The sequence below is a fragment of the Plasmodium gonderi genome (genome assembly GCF_002157705.1).
Source record: "Plasmodium gonderi DNA, contig: Chr02, whole genome shotgun sequence".
Taxonomy (NCBI): domain Eukaryota; phylum Apicomplexa; class Aconoidasida; order Haemosporida; family Plasmodiidae; genus Plasmodium; species Plasmodium gonderi.
The window spans coordinates 376,225-395,484 of record NW_021628926.1 but is presented as its reverse complement, the minus strand read 5'-3'; the positions used below and the strand labels follow the sequence as shown (position 1 = coordinate 395,484).

At 30.4% G+C, this 19,260-nt stretch overlaps 2 protein-coding genes across 2 annotated transcripts; one reads left to right on the top strand and one right to left on the bottom strand.

Moving 5' to 3' along the window:
- Nucleotides 1-400: 400 nt before the first annotated feature.
- On the top strand, nucleotides 401-931 carry PGO_020730 (hypothetical protein, conserved; the record flags this gene model as incomplete). Its single annotated transcript, XM_028685891.1, has 1 exon — nucleotides 401-931. The coding sequence occupies one exon, from the start codon at nucleotides 401-403 to the stop codon at nucleotides 929-931; it is 531 nt and encodes a 176-aa protein (XP_028541692.1).
- A 1,803-nt stretch (nucleotides 932-2,734) lies between these two features.
- On the bottom strand, nucleotides 2,735-8,119 carry PGO_020720 (patched family protein; the record flags this gene model as incomplete). The annotated part of the gene is made up of 4 exons (XM_028685890.1): nucleotides 2,735-2,806; nucleotides 3,118-3,247; nucleotides 3,525-3,597; nucleotides 4,021-8,119. 4 exons carry the CDS (start codon nucleotides 8,117-8,119, stop codon nucleotides 2,735-2,737), a joined length of 4,374 nt encoding a protein of 1,457 aa, XP_028541691.1.
- Between the last annotated feature and the right edge of the window lie 11,141 nt (nucleotides 8,120-19,260).

The following is a 19,260-nucleotide window of genomic DNA, read 5'->3' as shown; positions in this document are numbered from 1 at the left end:
CTTGTATTACTGCATATGAAATGCAGATATGTGCATATGAACAATGTCGTCATTGAATCTTTTCCATAGAGTAAGACGAGACTAATAGTATACACGAATTGTTTAGGGGAAGGTATGAACTGGTAAACCCACACGTACATATGCCTCTGTGAATTTAGTATCCCCTTTTGCATAGGGAATCTCCACTCTCGAAACAGAAACGTGTTTTTTCATGCGCTTCTTCTCGTGTCCGTTTCTGTGGTGAGGAGAGGAGTAATCCATCAGATGAGCCACTTAACGAGGCGAAAAAAAAAAAAAAAAAAAAAAGTGATACAAAACCAGATCCTTACGACCAAGGCACCTTAACTCCTTACCCATCACACAACTGTGTGTGAAGATCTCAAAGAAGGTAGATGTGAAAATGTACAGAAGGTACATCTGGAACAGCATTTTTCGCGATATAAACTATCGCTTAAAAAAACTGTATCACTCGTTTTATTATGCACAAAGTCATATAAAATATGTGATGCTTATATTATTCCCGGGAGTTATATGGACTACCCGATACCGTGCCGACACAAAACTTGGCTATTATTTCTATATTAATGATGAAAAGTTATATCCAAATAATTCTGACAACACAGCTATTTCTGGGATGGGAAGCTTGAATCTGAACAATTCTTTTTTTTCAAAGTATTTTCAATATTACAATAAATTGACGAAAGGAAAATGGAAAAACGGAACGAAGCTATACCTTGATGATGATCTAACCGTTGGTGATGTCAAAAAAATTCTGTACGCAGATAATGAAAACATTCCTAGAAATTTAAAATTCGGGTGCAAAGGAAGGATGATGGATAATAATGACAATCTTGCCATGGCAGTTCGAGCATTTTGCAAAAGAGACCCCAAGATTTTCATATGGGAAGATGAGCATGCAGCCTACGTGTGACGGTTAGATTGTGATTTGGGAAGTGATTTGGGAAGTGATTGGGAAATGATTGGGAAGTGATTGGGAAATGATTGGGAAGTGATTGGGAAGTGATTGGGAAGTGATTGGGAAGTGATTGGGAAGTGATTGGGAAATGATTGGGAAGTGATTGGAAAATGATTGGAAAATGATTGGAAAATGATTGGGGAATGATTGGGAAATGATTGGGAAGCAGTTATAGATCCGTTTTGCTGCATCCATGGGGGATACGAGTCACACTGAAAAACTTTTGAACCGGCACTTCACAGCATGACCAATTCGGATTTCACAGTATCTATGTACACATACATCGCATGGTGGTGCAATTTTGAGAAAAAGGAATGATTATGTCATATGGAAAAAAATCTCATATACATGAGCGAGACGCACGCATTTGCTAGTCCACAAAAGTCACAACACATACATGAGTTGTAACAAAACCTATGCTTGGAATATACCCTTCGGTTAAATACACTTGTGTGAAGATGCAACCTTTTTCTTACACCCTTTTTTATGCATTAAAAAAAAAAAAAAAAAAAAAAAAAGACATATTTTGGGCTATTTCGTTCCATTTTGTGCTATTTTGGGCTACGTTGTGCTACTTTACACGATTTTGCTCCACTTTGTGCTATTTATACTTTTTATTTATTTTTTTTTTTTTTTTTTTGCTAAAATTTTCAAAAGGCAAGTTTTTAAAATAATTCAAGTATAAACACTAAATAAATGTAACTTGAAAAAAAAAAAAAAAAAAAAAAAATTAATAAATTATGTCAATAGCTCTATTTTTCTCGTATTGATGATATGCATGTCCAAATATAGATGCAGTTGTTCATGGGATTAAATAGGAATGTATGGCATACGTTCATAAAATTATGTATTTATCTAGGGGGAGTAATATGTGCATATATATATATATATATATATATACATATGCTGCATACTTAAGTATATAAGTCAGTCGTAAAAAACAAAACGGGGGGGGGGGGGGGGGGGGGAGATGAAAGAGAAAAAAAAAAAAAAAAATAATAATAAAAGGTATTAGTGGATATAGGTCGGAAAATGAATAGGTATTATCTTGATACGTATAGAAAGAGCCCATCATATAAATGCTATACACATTCAGCATAGGAATATGTGTGCTTAACATATTACACAAATATGTGAGTAAAATAAATGGATTTATACATACATGTCGTGTATATATAAACGTGTGTATATATAGAAATGTGCGAATATAGAAATGTGCGAATATAGAAATGTGCGAATATAGAAATGTGCGAATATATAAACGTGTGCATATAGAAATGTGCGAATATAGAAATGTGCGAATATAGAAATGTGCGAATATATAAACGTGTGCATATATAATCGTGTGCATATATAATCGTGCACCTACATAAGCATACATGCGTTTTCACATATACGTAATTTAAAAAAAAGGAAAGAAAAAAACTTACGGGCGGAATTTAAAATATTGAATTCAAAAGCGGAAATAAAAACTAACATATAAAAATTAATTCTTCATATAAATGTATAAACTGGAAATTTAAAAGCTAAGATATGGTTAAAAAGAAAAGTAAAAGGAAAGAAGAAAAGGAAAGAAAAGGAAAGAAAACGCTAGAAACAGAGGACACTGATTTGATGATGTCTTTTTTTAAGTATTTACGTACTTAATTATGTACTCATATTTATGTGCTTAATTATTTTTTCATTTTTACTTAATCATTTTTACTTATTCATTTTTACTTATTCATTTTTATTTTATTTTTTTTTAATTCAAATTTTTTATAGGGGTCCAAAGCTTGAGAGAAGTACGGGTAAAAACATGGAAGAAAATGCTATCGAAAAGAGTAAAACCTGTTAAGGGATGGGTGGGGGAAGAACAAAAAAAAAAAAAAAAAAAAAGGACATATAAAGGGTGATATAGCGAGAGATATAAGTGGACATATAAGGGGACATATAAGGGGACGTATAAGGGGACGTATAAGGGGACGTATAAGGGGACGTATAAGGGAACATATAAACGGAGACATGGCCTTGTCATCCCTGTAACATATACAAATAAATTGTTCCATGCAAAGGTGCATTACAAAGCCCCGATATGAGGGAAGCGATACAAAGGGAGTGGATTTCAAGACATGGCACACGCACTGATGTGTAATACTTACCAAAGTTAACGTTTGGAAGAAAATGACAGTGAAATCTTTGTTCGAGAAAAAGAGGGTGCTTATGACGAACCACGTGGAGAGACCACTATGTATGACGGGCCCTATCATGAGGTGCAAGCTTTCCTTCATCCTGTATGGGGGTTGGGAAGTGGTTTACGCAATTGTGTTTTTATTTTCAATGTTAGGTTTACAAAGTATATTGTGGATGAGCTATTGTTTGGACTCAAGAAGTTTAGACAGATTGGGGGTGGTGAGAACACCTTGCAATTTTTTCTCCGCCTGTATGGGTGTAGAGATCTTGCATAAAAAGATGTCATTCAAACATCCCCTTTTTTTCTCATTCTCTGTTGAATAAACGTTTTCCACAAACAAATGGAAAGGTAGTAGATGGGGATTGGGACACTTACTTTTCATCTCTCGTTCTTCCAATACTGTGGGTAAAGGCATGGACGATGTGCGATGTGTGATCGATGGAAAAGCCTATGCAAGGGTGGAGAGGAAAAAAAAAAAAAAAAAAAAATACGTAACAAATGTGTTACAAATGTGTGACGAATGTGTTACAAATGCGTGACGAATGTGTTACAAATGCGTGACAAATGCGTGACAAATGCGTGACAAATGCGTGACAAATGCGTGACAAATGCGTGACAAATGCGTGACAAATGCGCGACAAATGCGTGACAAATGCGTGACAAATGCGCGACAAATGCGTGACAAATGCGCGACAAATGCGTGACAAATGCGCGACAAATGCGTGACAAATGCGCGACAAATGTGAATCGCGTTGCAAAATTTTCAGAGCTTTCTCAGCTTCGTCAGTTTCTCAATCTGACCCAGTTGAGATGCACTACCATGAACTCACAAACAAGGTGGTGCATTGAGCTAGTGAAACGAAGAACTAACCAACTGAGAGAACCAAGATAACCATCGAAATGATGTTGACAGTGATGCCACAAAGACACATAAAACCAAAGATACATAAATCAATGAGGAAGATTATGACAGCAATGATAAGGCACGAGTTGAATCCTTTGATAATATAAGCAGTAACAATAAGAATTGTAATTATAGTAATGCCAAGATTGATCAAGGTAACTTCAATAATAGCTTCATCTGTCTCGTTAAATATGGAACTAATGTGAAAGCATAGCATTTGTACATTATGATTCTCCAAGTGTGTAATATTTTTACATATTTTTAACCATTTTGAGGATATTTCAGAATCGTCTACATTATTTTGAAAATAATAATATCTCCATGCAATTAATTTTTTGTTTAAAAATATAAAGTCATTTTTAAAAAGATTTCCCATATAATCATTTTCAATCCAATCAACAAATGTGTTATAAAATTGTTCATAATTCTGATCCTTTATTTTTTTAGCATTACTGTTTAGAAAAAGTGTAAATCCATTTGCAACTCCTGATACAAAATCTTGTTCTTCCAGCTGGTCATGCATTTCGATTAATTCATCTTGTAAATCTTTCATTTCCCAATGAATATTTTTATTCAATTTTGGATTCTTCATCATTTCTCTATCAGTTCTATCCTTGTACAGGAACGATGATGATTTCAATGCATCATCATTATCACCAGAATCATCATCCACCTTCTTGTTTAACTTGCGATACTTTTTAATAAAGTCTTTATCAAAATAGTACACCTCGATTAAGTCTCCAAGTTGTGGAAAATATTTCATTTTTGCTTCTGTAAATAAGCGAACGTATGAATCTACAGGAAATGCTTTATCATATTTTATTCCTTTTTTCATTAACGTGCATCCATAAATGGATAGCATCAAAATGATGGTGAAAATTATGTATACAATTGCTTTCCCCCTTTTCGATGAAAGAAATGGAACATAATAATTCTTTACAATTGATCTGAAATACTTTCCAATGTTTCCTTTTGGTTCTTCATATATATATTTATAGAATAATGCATTGTCATGTGAGCTAAGTAGGTAGATATTTTTCTTATCTGTTTCATTTAAATTTATAAGTTGAATTGTATCCTTTGTGGCTAACTCTATCGAATTATTATTGTTATTGCTATTGTTGTAATAATGGTGTGACCCTATCACATGACTGAAATTTTCCTTTCCATGATGATCCTGCATCTGATTATTTCTATCTCTTTGTAACGTGTGAGGTCCCGGTGCAATATTTCCACCACTGTGTGTTAAAATTGTTATATCATTTCCATTCAATGAGGAGGAAATGTTCGGACTTACACTACTACCATTTGGTAATATATCATTTTCCATGATTATCTTCTTTTTACCATGCCTCTTGATACCTGATGAATCTAATTCTTCTTTTTCTATCATTTCTGATGTGATTTTTGGTTGTTCTTCATCTTCCATGGGTACAGGAGGAGTGGGAGTATCCACAGGAGATTCATTATTTATTATTTTTTCATTCTTGTTATTATTGCTTGTTGTTGTTTGTGTTGTTTTTCCTTTTGTCATTTTCATGTCTTTCCTTCTTAGGGAAGTATTTTCCAACGTGAGTTCATCATGGGGTTGTTGTTCATGTCCATTCGTGTGGATTTGAATTCCATTTTCATTGTTGCAGCCTTTACTGCTTATTTCGTTAGATGAATATACAGTAGCGTTTTTTTTCTTCTTATTAAATGATTCTTCAAAAAGGTAGAGATTGTGAATCCATTCATAAATGGAGATATTTTCATATTCGATGGAAGTTCTTCTAGACTCATCTTCATTTGGTGGCATTTCTAAAGAAAGGTTATTATCGCTGCTGCCACCTTGGCATCCTCCCGCTGCCCCTCCTCCCGCTGCCCCTCCTCCCGTTGCTCCTCCACTTAGTACATCAGAAGATGCAGCTTGAACCTTCTTCTTTCTCTTGAAGACAGAACAAAAAAGCAAGGCAGTACCAGAAAAGATATTCTTCTTATTATTCTCCAATTTTCCCTCAATGCAGAGAAAGCTTAAAAGTAATGTCAAAACCATGAGATATCCAAAGAAGAGAGAACTTGCAGTAAACAAGGAGAAACTACATATAGAATAGAATGGTGAAACGGAACTAATCAAAAATGCAATTATATTTGTCAAAGTTGTAACTGTTATTGCTAATGCACTATCCTTGAGACATAACTGAATTCTTTTCTTGTTGTCTTTAATCATGAAAAGTAATGAATAAGAATTTAAAATTACAAAAACATCATCTACACCAACCCCGATAACCAGAAAGGGTACCGTTTCTGCTGGAGGAACTGATTTGACACCTAAGAAAAATAAAAATCCTGATCCTGCAAGATAGCCTAAGAAACCACACAATATCCCCATGACAGCACATAATGGTTTACTTCGATAAAGAACAGATGTTACATTATTAAATAAGGCATACATAAATATTAAACATACACCAATGATGAAGAGAAGCCTTGTTAAATTATCAATTTTTGAAATCCTATCTACTTCATCTTCCAAACTTCTTTCAGTAAACACATGGAATTTAACATAAGGATCGTTTCCATCATTTGTTTCTTCATCTTGTATAACATCATCAATGTTATAATATCGTACATAATCGATAAGTTTTTTTTCATATGATAATACATATGGTTCATACATGTACGAGTTTAACAAAGGGATTATTGTCATTAATGCATTAGCAGATGTGATAGTATAACTGAATGGACTTTCTTTATATTGTATATTTCCAAGAATTCCTTTGAGCATCATTTCTTTAAAAGTTTTCCTATTAACATAAAAATCTAGGTTATCAACTTTTATGGGATTTTCATACTTTGCATTACCATTTTCATAATACAAAAAGATAGAGCTAAAATTGCAATCGTTGTACTTCTTTTCACATATGTCTTCCAAACTGAATGTTATTTGTTTCTTCAAAGCATCACTTGTGTCTCTCAAATTGATGTTCAGATTTTTTTCCTTAAATACATTTTGTAAAATACATCTATCTCCTTTTTTCAATATTGGTGGAACATAATATGGAGGATAAAAATGATCATCCTTAAAATTTGTTAGATTTATTTTTGACACTTTATTTTCCTCTGAAGATTTCTTTTTTCCAAATAACAGTTTTGTCATCTTTTGGTTTATCCATTTTATTCTATCTACAATTAAACTATTTATTTTTTCTTGAAGTCCTGCCCCACTACCACCATTTTTCTTTTTCACGCTCTCCTTGTCTTTATCTTCTTCGCTATTACTTTTATTTTTATCATCATCATCATCATCGTCATCGTCGTCATCATCGTCCTCGTCATCATCATCGTCTTCATCATCATTATCTTCATCATCATTATCTTCATCGTCATTGTTTTCATCTCCATCCTGTTCATCACTCTTATGGTTAGGTGAATTTTCTGCTTTTGATTTTTTTCCTTTTTTCTTCTTACCTTTTCCTCCTTTCCCTGTAGTGGCATTTTTTGTGGTGTCTCCACTTTTTGACTCTGTCAATTTATTCTTCAGCCCTAGTAACTTATTAAGTGCAAAATTGAAGTTGAATCTTTTATAGTTAGGTTTCCAATCCAAATTCGCATTAATGTCTTGATTCTTCAAAAGCATTTCATACACCTCCTTAGCTGCTTCTGTCTGAACAACGGGAACTTCTGAATCCTTTTTACATTCATTAATTTCTGTAAGATCTATTTTTATTTGTTTCGTACCATCTTCAAATTCTTTTAACTTTTTAAGAATATGTGGTTTTAATAAATTACAATTAGATTCTACAAGTATGATGGCTTTTCTACTTTTTTGAAAAAAATCGTTTATCATTTCATTTGTTTCGCAAGCATAAGAATTGGATATCGAATATAATTTGTAAATATCTTTTTCATGTTCTCTATAACAAAATCCAAGACTAAGCAATAAACATCCCAATAAACTAAAAAAAATTATTTTACATGGTCGTTCATACACAAATCCAGCATAATCATATAGTATGTTAGCAAACCAATCTAATGATGTTTTCTTCAGATCCTTTATTATTTTCACTATTTTAGAAAATGACATTTTTTTTTTTTTTTTTTTTTAATTTACACTGTTTTTATGCTATTGATAGGATTGGTAATACAAGTGTGTGGCATTACAACGTGCAAAAATAAGAAAAGACTAAAGTGTTGATGTTGATTATACATGAATGGTTCTATGTGTGTTTTCATAAAAAGATGTGTACGACATAATTTTATGCAAATTTGTTATTTCGGAAAATTCAAAACATTCAGAAAATTCATTCGGTTTCTCCTCGATATGCATTTATCTGCCCTTCTTGTGTTGACAAAAAAAAAAAAAAAAAATCACACGAACAAAAGTAAGAATAATATACACATTCACACACACAGTGCCAACACAACATGTACGCTTGTGCATACGCGCATACAATCGTACAGGTATGAGATATACTTACAACTCCACTTTGATTTACACAAATAAAAAAAAAAAATAAAAAAAACCTCTCACTACTCCAGATGCTTACACATGGTTGAGGTATGTTATCAGATCAAAGAACGGGCGAACGAGATGGAGATCTCTAGTTCGCCTTTATACTCACGAGAAAGGGAAAAAGACAAATGGAGTAGAGGTGAAATGTCGTTCACAAACATGAGCTCTGTGTGCAAACTGTCAAATTGTCAGAAATTAAACTGTCACACTGAAATTATATACATATATATATATATATATATATATATATACTGCACAAATTTGAAAATTTTTTTAATATTCACTACTAAAACTTTGGTTAAAAGGGCTATGCACAAGTATTGTCATCATTCGTTACAAACGATGAGGTAGGCTATAGAATAGATAAAAAAAAAAAAATTACATGCACATTGAAAATTCGTATATATTACATCAATATAAAGAGAATAATTCGGACAGGAGTAAAACCCCCTCGTCAAAAAAAAAAAAAAAAAAAAAAAAAAAAAATTGACTAATCTTACTTATAATGGAATGAAATGAACTTGAAAAAAAAAAAAAAAAAAAAAATACTGTGTAACAAAGCAGCAACACCGTTATGTTATGTACATATAAGAAACAAACATGTATGCATCAGCATGTACTTGTATATTTTTATGCATGCACTTGCATATGCACTGCATATATATATATATATATATATATATATATATATATATATATATATATAATTCGAGCCTTGATGTCACCCTACTCAAGAAAAAAGATTTTTTTTCTCTCTCTCTCTCCCTATATATGCAGATTTGCACTAAGGACGAAGAAAAGATTAAAGCATAATAATGACTCTTGGATAAGCATTTTATATACATGTACACTTTTTAAAAGTAGTTATTATTATTGTTCCTTTTTTTTTTTTTTTTTTTTTTTTTTAAAGTAGAAAGTATTCAAATAAAGACGTGTACTTGTGTTTTTGCAAATCAAACATACGCTTTCCTCTCCTTATGTCATTTGGCCAATTATCACTTTATGGAATTCTTTCCTTTGCTTGGACATTGGGAGTACAGTGTGTGTTGGAAAAAAAAAAAAAAAAAGAACCTTCATGACGAGCCTGGTGCAGATGCGTTTGAGGGGATTGGGAGATTAGAGAGAAAGAGAGAGAGATGTTCTACATACACATGTTGATCATACGTACGTAAAAATGTGAGTATACAAGTATATATGTATGTAAGTATATATGTATGTAAGTATATATGTATGTAAGTATATAAGTATATGTGTATATATGTAAGTATATATGTATGTAAGTATATAAGTATATGTGTATATAAGTATATGTGTATATAAGTATATGTTTGTACACATGTATATGCACATGTGTACTCAAAACGGACATGAACAGAACCGACACCGAAGCGTGCCTTACTCTCGAACTGAATAAACTAAATAAATGAATGGTTACAGGGTCGGAGAGCGAAAAGGTTAGGGAAAGTGCTGGAGAAATGGTTGGAGAAGGGATTAGCAAAAAAGAGTTACTGATCGGATGGGGTAGGTATGTAAAATATAAGGGAAAGATGGGTAGTTGTAAGAGAAAAAAAAAAAAGAAAAAAAAAAGGTTATAATTTAAAAAGAGAGAAAAACCAAATAATTTTTCAAATAATAACAAAAATTAAATTGTTCAATATGTAAACTTCACAGTGAAACATCCTCTCACTTCTCAGTTCACGTGGAACGGAGCTGTTGCAAAGAGAGCGAGAGAGAGAGAGAGAAAAGCACTTTTCATCAAAAAGGAGAAAAGTGAACTATGCATATGGCATGCTGGTGTGACACTTTCAAATGTACATATATGTATGCAAAAGCATATGTTTATGTACTGTACATATATATGTTTAGTTGTGCATTCATGTATAAAACTGTTTCCATTAAGGAATGAGCATTCCCGCATGTGTTTTCATGCACTTTCTCACCTATGACTAACATGTCATCTTCATTTTTATTTGCGAAAAAAGAGAAAAAAAAAAAAAAATAATAAAATAAAAAAACAGAGTAATATAATAAAATAAAAAAACAGAGTAACATAATAAATTAAAAAAAACAGAGTAAATATAATAAAATAAAAAAACAGAGTAAATATAATGAAATAAAAAAACAGAGTAATAAAACACGGATTAATAAAACGGATTAATAAAACGGAGTAATAAAATGGAGTAATAAAATGGAGTAATAAAATGGAGTAATAAAATGGAGTAATAAAATGGAGTAATATAACAGAGTAATAAAACAGATAATAAAACAGAGTAATAAAATAAAAAAATTAAAATTTCAGAATGTACAGAACAGCAAAAATTGCATAATGGTATATATAATACTGTACAGTTGCGTAAATCGGATACTTGTGTTCATGCGTGTATACAAGGGATCTTATTTATATATACATAAACTATGTACATAAAACATGTATATATATATATATATTGCGTATATATATGTGTATATACGTATATGTATATGTACATGTACATGTACACGTGCTTAAGGCGTACTCCTTATCACGCGTAGGTTAATATTCAGGATGCACAAAAATGTTTTTGGAAAGAAGGAAAAAAACAAAAAAGTAAAAAATATAAAAATTTCAAGCAAAAAAAAAAAAAAAAAAAATAGCAAAAGCACTGATTTTCCAAGAGTAATAAAATAAAAATTACTCCGCGAGGGGTCGTCTTTCACTTGGAGAGAGTATATATAACGTAAAAATAATATTATATATATTATATATATATATATATATTATATATGGATATGTATACTGTATTGTATTATATATCGACATGTATACTATATTGTATATATATGTATACTGTACTGTATATATTTTATATATGGATATCATGTGCGCGCGAAGGTATAAACAAAAGGCACTGTTACATGCAATATGTATATAAGTATGTATGTGCATAGATGTATATGCCACATATCGCATACATAGCCCTCTGTATCATACGCACCTTGTGAAAATGCATTTTCTACGTTACGTGTCAGAAATTGCTGACATGCATTGGGATAAAAAGAAAAAAAAAAAAAAAAAAAAAATGAAAATATGGCATTTTAGGTACATCATCAGGTAGTTAAACTGTTTACCCATTTTCAATCGGCTCGAAATCAGCTAGAAATCAGCTCGAAATCAACTCGCAATCTTCTTACAATCCTTCATACAACCCTTTACCAACCATGCTGCAATTCGGACGACCCAGCACTGTGGCTGAGGGGTAATGCAGAATTATATCTTTCATCACAGAGTTGTATACATGGAGAGAAAAAAAGAACTCACAGAGGTCTTTACATATACACATATATAGATATATTATGGTTCACTGTTACTGGGAAATTACTACTGGAGAGGAGACGTTTATCTCTTCCACGTTTCATCTTTTTCTACTACGGTTAGTGCATCTCCCCCTTTCCCTATGTACATATAAACATGTGTACATATACATTTACTCCGCAGGATAATTTAAGCACACAAAAAAAAAGAAAAATATATACATGTCGACAGATTATTTATATGAGAAAGTATATATATATATATATATATATATATATATATATATATATATATGTACGTACCATGTTGTATATTCCACATGTTGACGTCACGTGTACATTTAATGGAGAGAGTGTTTTATGAGTAAATATCCACCTTTCTTCAAAAACCCTATGGAATTATACTAATTTTCGTATAATTTGTACATATACACATATAACACACAAACGGGTAAAGACTATATAAGTGCCCTGTGCTCAATGCACTTTTACATGCAAATATCGCTACAGTTTTCCCATATCTCTTATTCTTCACTCCCTCGTTTCCCAAAAAAAGAAAAAAAAAAAAAAAAAAAAAAAAAACCTAACATATTAGTAACACTGTTCGATATGAGCAATGTAGATCTGCACGCAAAAAGGGGAAGTAAATAAAAAAAAAAAAAAAAATGCACTCACTGGTAAAATGGGTAAAGGAAAATTTCTCTGTTGATCCCAATTCTTTTGTTTCATCATGTTGAAGTTAAGCGATTAGAAAAACAGAACAAAAAAACCTGGCAGCTTCTCTTCCAGAGTTCAAAACATTGCTCTACGTGAAAAAAATAGCCGAGGGGATATTATTCTTATCTCCCATCGTAACCTCAATAAAAGTATAGACAATCCTCACAAACAAGTACGCGCACCTAAGCTGGAGAATTACGTTTCATTTTATATTCAACAAAATAATCAGTGATCCTTCTGCACAACCTTTCATTTTTTTTTTTTTTTTTCTTTTCTTAGGAATGACAGAACATTCACTGAACTGTTGTATTATATATACTGCAACGTAGATTTGTATAGGGGGAAAACACATTGTTATAGATTCCCTTTTGGTAAAATTTGAGTAGGAAAAACTTATCAACAAAATATAACATTATGTACTGTTTTTAAGAATTATACGCTTTTTTTCCTACTTGTTTTTGTAGAGAAGAAAACACACAACTGTTCTTTATCCATTTTGCCACCGGTTCATCCGCTCGTGACCTATGATATTTTCTTCGCACACGCGAGCGTGGGACTTAACCATGTTCATATTCGCGCAAACACACGTACATGCATATATATATACATGCATATATATATACATGTATATATATACATATATACATATATATATTTATTTATTTAAACATATATGTACCGATGTATGCATGTAAAATGTGTCTCTCGCTGATATGCCTTTGAAAGGTTGTCCAGCTTTGTTTCGTGCATGGTGGAAAGTGAATAACAGCCATTGCTTTTATCCAACGTGAGGATTAAAAAAAAAAGAAAAAAAAAAAAAAAAAGAATATGGGTATGGATTGAGACAACGGACAAGGTTTTTTTGGGAACTTGCTCAAATGAAATTCTCTATTTACCTTTAATAATTTTTCCTTGTAAAGTAATTTTTAAGCTTTCATACTTGGTGGATATGTTTATTTTTTTTTTTTTTTTTTTTATTTATCGTTTGATATATCTAATAATTGCATACACATGTTATACATGTATGTAATTTGTGAAGTAACTTGGCCAAATGCCAATTAAATATACCACAAGATTTGAAAAAAAAAAAAAAAAAAAAGGGCTGCTGTGTTCATGTTATTTGTGATATCATTATATATAGTGTTGTGCGTTTCACAATATGTCTATAGGATGATTAATCTTTTTTATTAAGATTTTTTTTCTTAAAAAAATGATACCTGTCACATATCGTATATTTTTTATTTAAAGACCCTTACGACTGTGTGATACCAAAATAAAAAAAAAAAAAAAAAAAGAAGAAAAATTTTATTCTTGCTGCATAAATTTAAAGGCGGAATGGGGAGGGGGTGTTTTCTTCCCTTTCGCCATTCCTTTTTAGCCATTCCTCTTTTGCCCCTTCTGTTTTTCTCATTTTATTTATCTATTCAATCTGTTCATTCACTGTATGCCCATTTGCTTGTTCGACTTTAAATGTAGGGAGGAGACAATGGCGGGGGAAAAGCATGCAAAGGAATAAAAATGCATGTAAAACAGCACAGCATGATGGGGTCTGGGAAGAAAAGAAGAAGGGTGACTATCTCCCTATACAACAAATTTTGTTTGAAATTGTGATAAAATTCTCTTTTAATGAACTTGTTCATATGCATGTACTTTACTTTCGTTAAAACATTTGTTTTATTTATTTTAATCTTCTCTCTTGACAACTTGTAAATTTTGTGTTATATTTAATGCCAACTTTTTTAATTTTTTTTTTTTTTTTTTTTTTTTCCTTTTTTTGCATGAACGTATATGCAGCATGTAACATGCAACATGCTGTGAAGCAGAATCAATGAAACCAAATATACACACATATATAAGCATATATACAAATATATAATCATATATGCACATAAATATGCATACGTGAAAATATATATAAATGAAAAAAAGAAAAAAAATAATAATAATAATAGCAGTAGCAGTAGCAGTAGCAACACCAATAGCAATAGCAATAGCAATAATAATGATAAGAAAAAGAAAGCAAGACAGCTATCCCTGAAGTGGAAAAAATCAATGCCTCAGTGAATGAGAGCAATTGCAGGGGAACAAAAAATAAAAAAATAATAATAATAATGATGAAACGTATGCATGTATACACAACATATAAATACATGTATATATAATAAAATTCGGAAAAAGAAAAAAAAAAAATAGTATGTAGAGATCTATGTTGTCAAACAGCATGCACTTTTTTTTCAATGGGTTGGTAATATAACTAGTTTATAAGTTATAGCGATAAAATGGGTGATCTCTTTACATTTATCCCTCTTACGTGTTTTTCTAAGTTTTGGCAATTGTGAAGTTTGCTCAGGTTGTTAAACCTTCTCTTATTTTTTCTTTTTTTTTTTTTCTTTTGAATTTTTTTCTACGCTGGTGTGTTTGCATTTTTATGTGCTTGCATTTTGATGTGATTAAATTTTGATGTGGTTAAATTTTTATGTGATTAAATTTTGATGTGGTTAAATTTTTATGTGATTAAATTTTGATGTGGTTAAATTTTTATATGTCTGCATTTTTATGTGATTAAATTTTGATGTGTCTGCATTTTGATGTGTCTGCATTTTGATGTGATTAAATTTTTATAAGTCTGCATTTTTATATATTAATGTTTTGGTATATCAATATTTTGGTACATTCCCACTTTTGCATTTTCTTGTTTTCCCACTTGAACTTTTTCACATTTAAGCCTCATCACACGTCGTACTTTTCCTCTCCACACATCATTTGCATTCTACACTTTTAGCCGTTACATTTTTCTTCTCTCGTTTTCCTCTCTCGTCTTTCCACTTTTGTGTTAAATGCTTAATCCATTTTCACGTCCAAGGAATGCATTAATTGAACACGTCACCATAAACTTCAGCGTTCTTGCCATTTATGTTGTCCCCAACCATCACACTATATGCATCGCCTTGTAGGCATGAAAACCGACACATATACATTTGTTCATGCTAACGTATCGTTTGATTGTTATTTTTTTTATCATTCGTTCATCATTTTTTTTATCATTCGTCTATCATTTTTTATGGCGTCTTTGCAATAGCACAGTCTCGTAGTTTTTTCCTCCCCCTCCCCACTTCTACATCCATCATCTCCTCTTTTTTGTTGAATTTCTTCCCTATCGTATGTGTGATTCTATCATAGGGAACCTTTGCACTAATGAAGCCATAAGTGTAGGTTTTTTTTTTTTTTTCTTTTTTTTTCGATTTCCTATAAATTGCGTAACAAACTTATTAATGATTGTGTGAGCACATTGTTGCCAAAAAAAAAAAAAAAAAAAAAAAAAAAAAAAAGGAATTTCTGCTTATGCACAACGTTTATCTAACAACACGTATTAACACAAAATTGTACGCACGGTACATTCCCATTACATGTTATCACAATTTTTTTATTTTTTATAATTTAAACAAGGTAGAACTATTCAATATGGGCATCATAAGCAAACACGACTATGTTCCACACACTTAGATATATATATATATATTTTTATATTATATATATTTTTTTTTTTTTTTTGCATGTACATAATGAATGAACTGTTTCTTCTTAGTAGTTTGATAGAGAAGTAATATTATACATAGGTTTAAACAAAAAAATCCATAGAGATGAGATGTAAAAACAACAATACTTACGCGCATACTCGTATAAGTGTGCATGTTCTAGAAGAACATACATCACCACATTCTTCCGTGAAGATAAAAGCACATAGATGAACGCTCCTACCTCCACATACACCATTCATTACATTCATATTGGAAAAAATAAAATAAAAAAATACACATACAAATGAAGACATATATATCAGCTTTATATGTGTCTATTTATACGTGTCAACTTAGGGGTACCTATTTGTATGTACCCATTTATGTATATACAAACATCTGCTTGCATTGCATTATTTTGATTTACTTTGTTGTAGTACTTCGCTTTACTTTGTTGTAGTACTTCGCTTTACTTTGTTGTAGCACTTCGCTTTACTTTGTTGTAGCACTTCGCTTTACTTTGTTGCATTGTTTTGCTGTTTCATTTTATTTTATTTATTTCCGTCTTTTTCCCCACCCTCATTATTCATTTTAAAAAAGGAAGAAAAAAAACATAAACGCGAATTTTCTTCACGTGAGCTTGTTTACCACTTCTTCATTTCTGTTGGTTTGTTCGATTTTTTTTTTTTTTTTTTTTTTTTTTTTTTTTTTTTTCCCCAACCAAAAAATTTTAAAATTAAAAAAAAAAAACCAAAAAAAAAAAAAAAAAAAAAAAAAAAAAAAAAAAAAAAAAAAAAAAAAAAAAAAAAAAAAAAAAAAAATAAAAAAAAAAAAAAAAAAAAAAAAAAAAAAAAAATGAAAACAAGTATTTTTATCCTTTTCACGTAAAAAAGGTTTCACTTAAGTATACATGCGTGCACACACACACGAGCATGCACATACGCACACAGAAAAAAAAAAAAAAAAGGGAAAAAAAGGAAGAAAGAGTATTTTCTATTTTAAAATATCTTATAAGAAACTTTAAAATTTTTTTTTTCCTTTTTTTTTTTTTTTTTTTTTTTTTTTTTTTTTATTTTTTTTTTTTTTTTTTTTTTTTTTTTTATTTTACTTCCACTCTTAACAAATTTTAATTTTTAATTAATTTTTTTATGTGAAAAAAAAAAAAAAATTTTTTTTTTTTTTTTTTTTTTTTTTTTTTTTTGTTTTTTTTTTATTTTTTTTTTTTTTTTTTTTTTTTTTTTTTTTTTTTTTTTTTTTTTTTTTTTTTTTTTTTTTTTTTTTTTTTTTTTTTTTTTTTTTTTTTTTTTTTTTTTTCCCCATCCGCAAAATTTTGAAATTATATAGAACACACCGCACGAAGCAAGAAAAAAAAAAAAAAAAAAAGTATTAATAAAATAAATAATAAAATAAAAAAAATTAAAAAAATAAAAATAATAAAAATAATAAAAAAAATAAAAATAATAAAAAAAATAAAAAAATAGATAAAAACATATGTACAAAAACATATATGTATATAAATATAGAATAAAAAAGAACTATCAAATGTCTGTCTTATAAAGTGGGCCTTTTGTAATTTTTCATTTCATTGATAATTTTAGGGCAAGTGATAATTGGATCGAATTGAATTAAATTTTGAGGCTTCCCTTTCGCAAAGTTCACACGCGTTCTCACTGCTTAATACACTACATATGAACATAAAATGACATACCAAATGTTCACAAGAGCATATGGGGATGTTTGACCCCTGTGCATGTCTTTGTACATGCATGTATGTATTTACCAATTTATATGTTTATCTGTTTATCCGTTTATCTTTTTATCTATTTATCTTTTTACTCTTTTATTGTTTCATATATTTATCTATCCACCCATTTGCAAATGCTCGAATGAACGTATGTACGTATACATGCAAATTAGGATATATCTTCACACCACTGCCACCACAAGAGGAACAACATCTCTCTCTGTTTTTCTCCATCTCGCTTTTATTACTTATTAAATAACCTTCATCAGAAACATTATATCACCATTTCTTAGAAAATTTATTGCAATCCAAGTTGCAGCTGAAGTTGCAATTTTTTTTTTTTTTTTTTTTATTTTACTTCCACCAAAAAGAGAATACCAAATGACTACACCTTATCCAAGTAGTACCGTAGTATCTGCAAGGTGGTAATAACAAAAGGCAAATGGAATGAACAAGACTAAAAGTAGAAATAGAAAAACTGGGAAAAGATAAAAGTAAAATAATTAATAATAACTAATAATAACTAATAATAACTAATAATAATTAATAATAATTTCCCTGAATGCACCCCGTGTTATGCCAAAGACTAATTACAACTAGTTGCGACATAAGAGAAAAGAAAAATAATGAAATATCCTTTTTTTTTTTTTTTTTTTTATTTTTTTAGCTTTTTTTTTTTTATTGCTCCCTTTTTTTTTTTTTTTTTTTGCAACATACCTGATAACTGTTACCACCCCCCAAAAAAAAAAAAAAAACTGAACTGTACAAAGCTTGCAGTTGTTTGTTCAGTTGTGTGCAAAACCACGCCGTTTCGCATGCATATTTATGTATAGATCTATTCTATTTACTATTTTGAATATCTCGTATTTCTAAGAATAGTCTCATCAAGAAAAAGTATAAACAAGAGATCGTTTTTTTTTTTTTTTTTTTTTTTTATCATTTTCCGTTCACGATTAACACAGTTGTGCAAGTTGCATTCTTATCGATCTGTGTTATATATTCCACTCAACATTTTTTTTTTTTGCTCAGATTTTTCCATCATCAACATAGGCAATTTTTTTTCTTTTTTTTTGTACTTTACTGTAACTATATTAGTGTGCATAACATTATACGAAATTATTTTCTTTAATGCATGTATATGTGTCCATACGTGCATATATATATATATATATATATATATATATATGTGTGTGTGTGTGTGTGTGTATATATAACCGTGTAGCATTACCCCCCCCCCCCGTCCACTTCATATAGCAGGCGCAGAACTGCCACTTTTAGCACGTCCACGAGAAACAACAATTTTTAAACAAATCACCCACAGGACTATGTTTATTTTATTTTTTATTTTTTATTTTTTCATATGCTCAGTGTCTTGCAGTATCCCAAAAAAAATTAACATTCGCCAATGATGTAGAATTTTTCTCTCTTGCCCTTTTAACCGT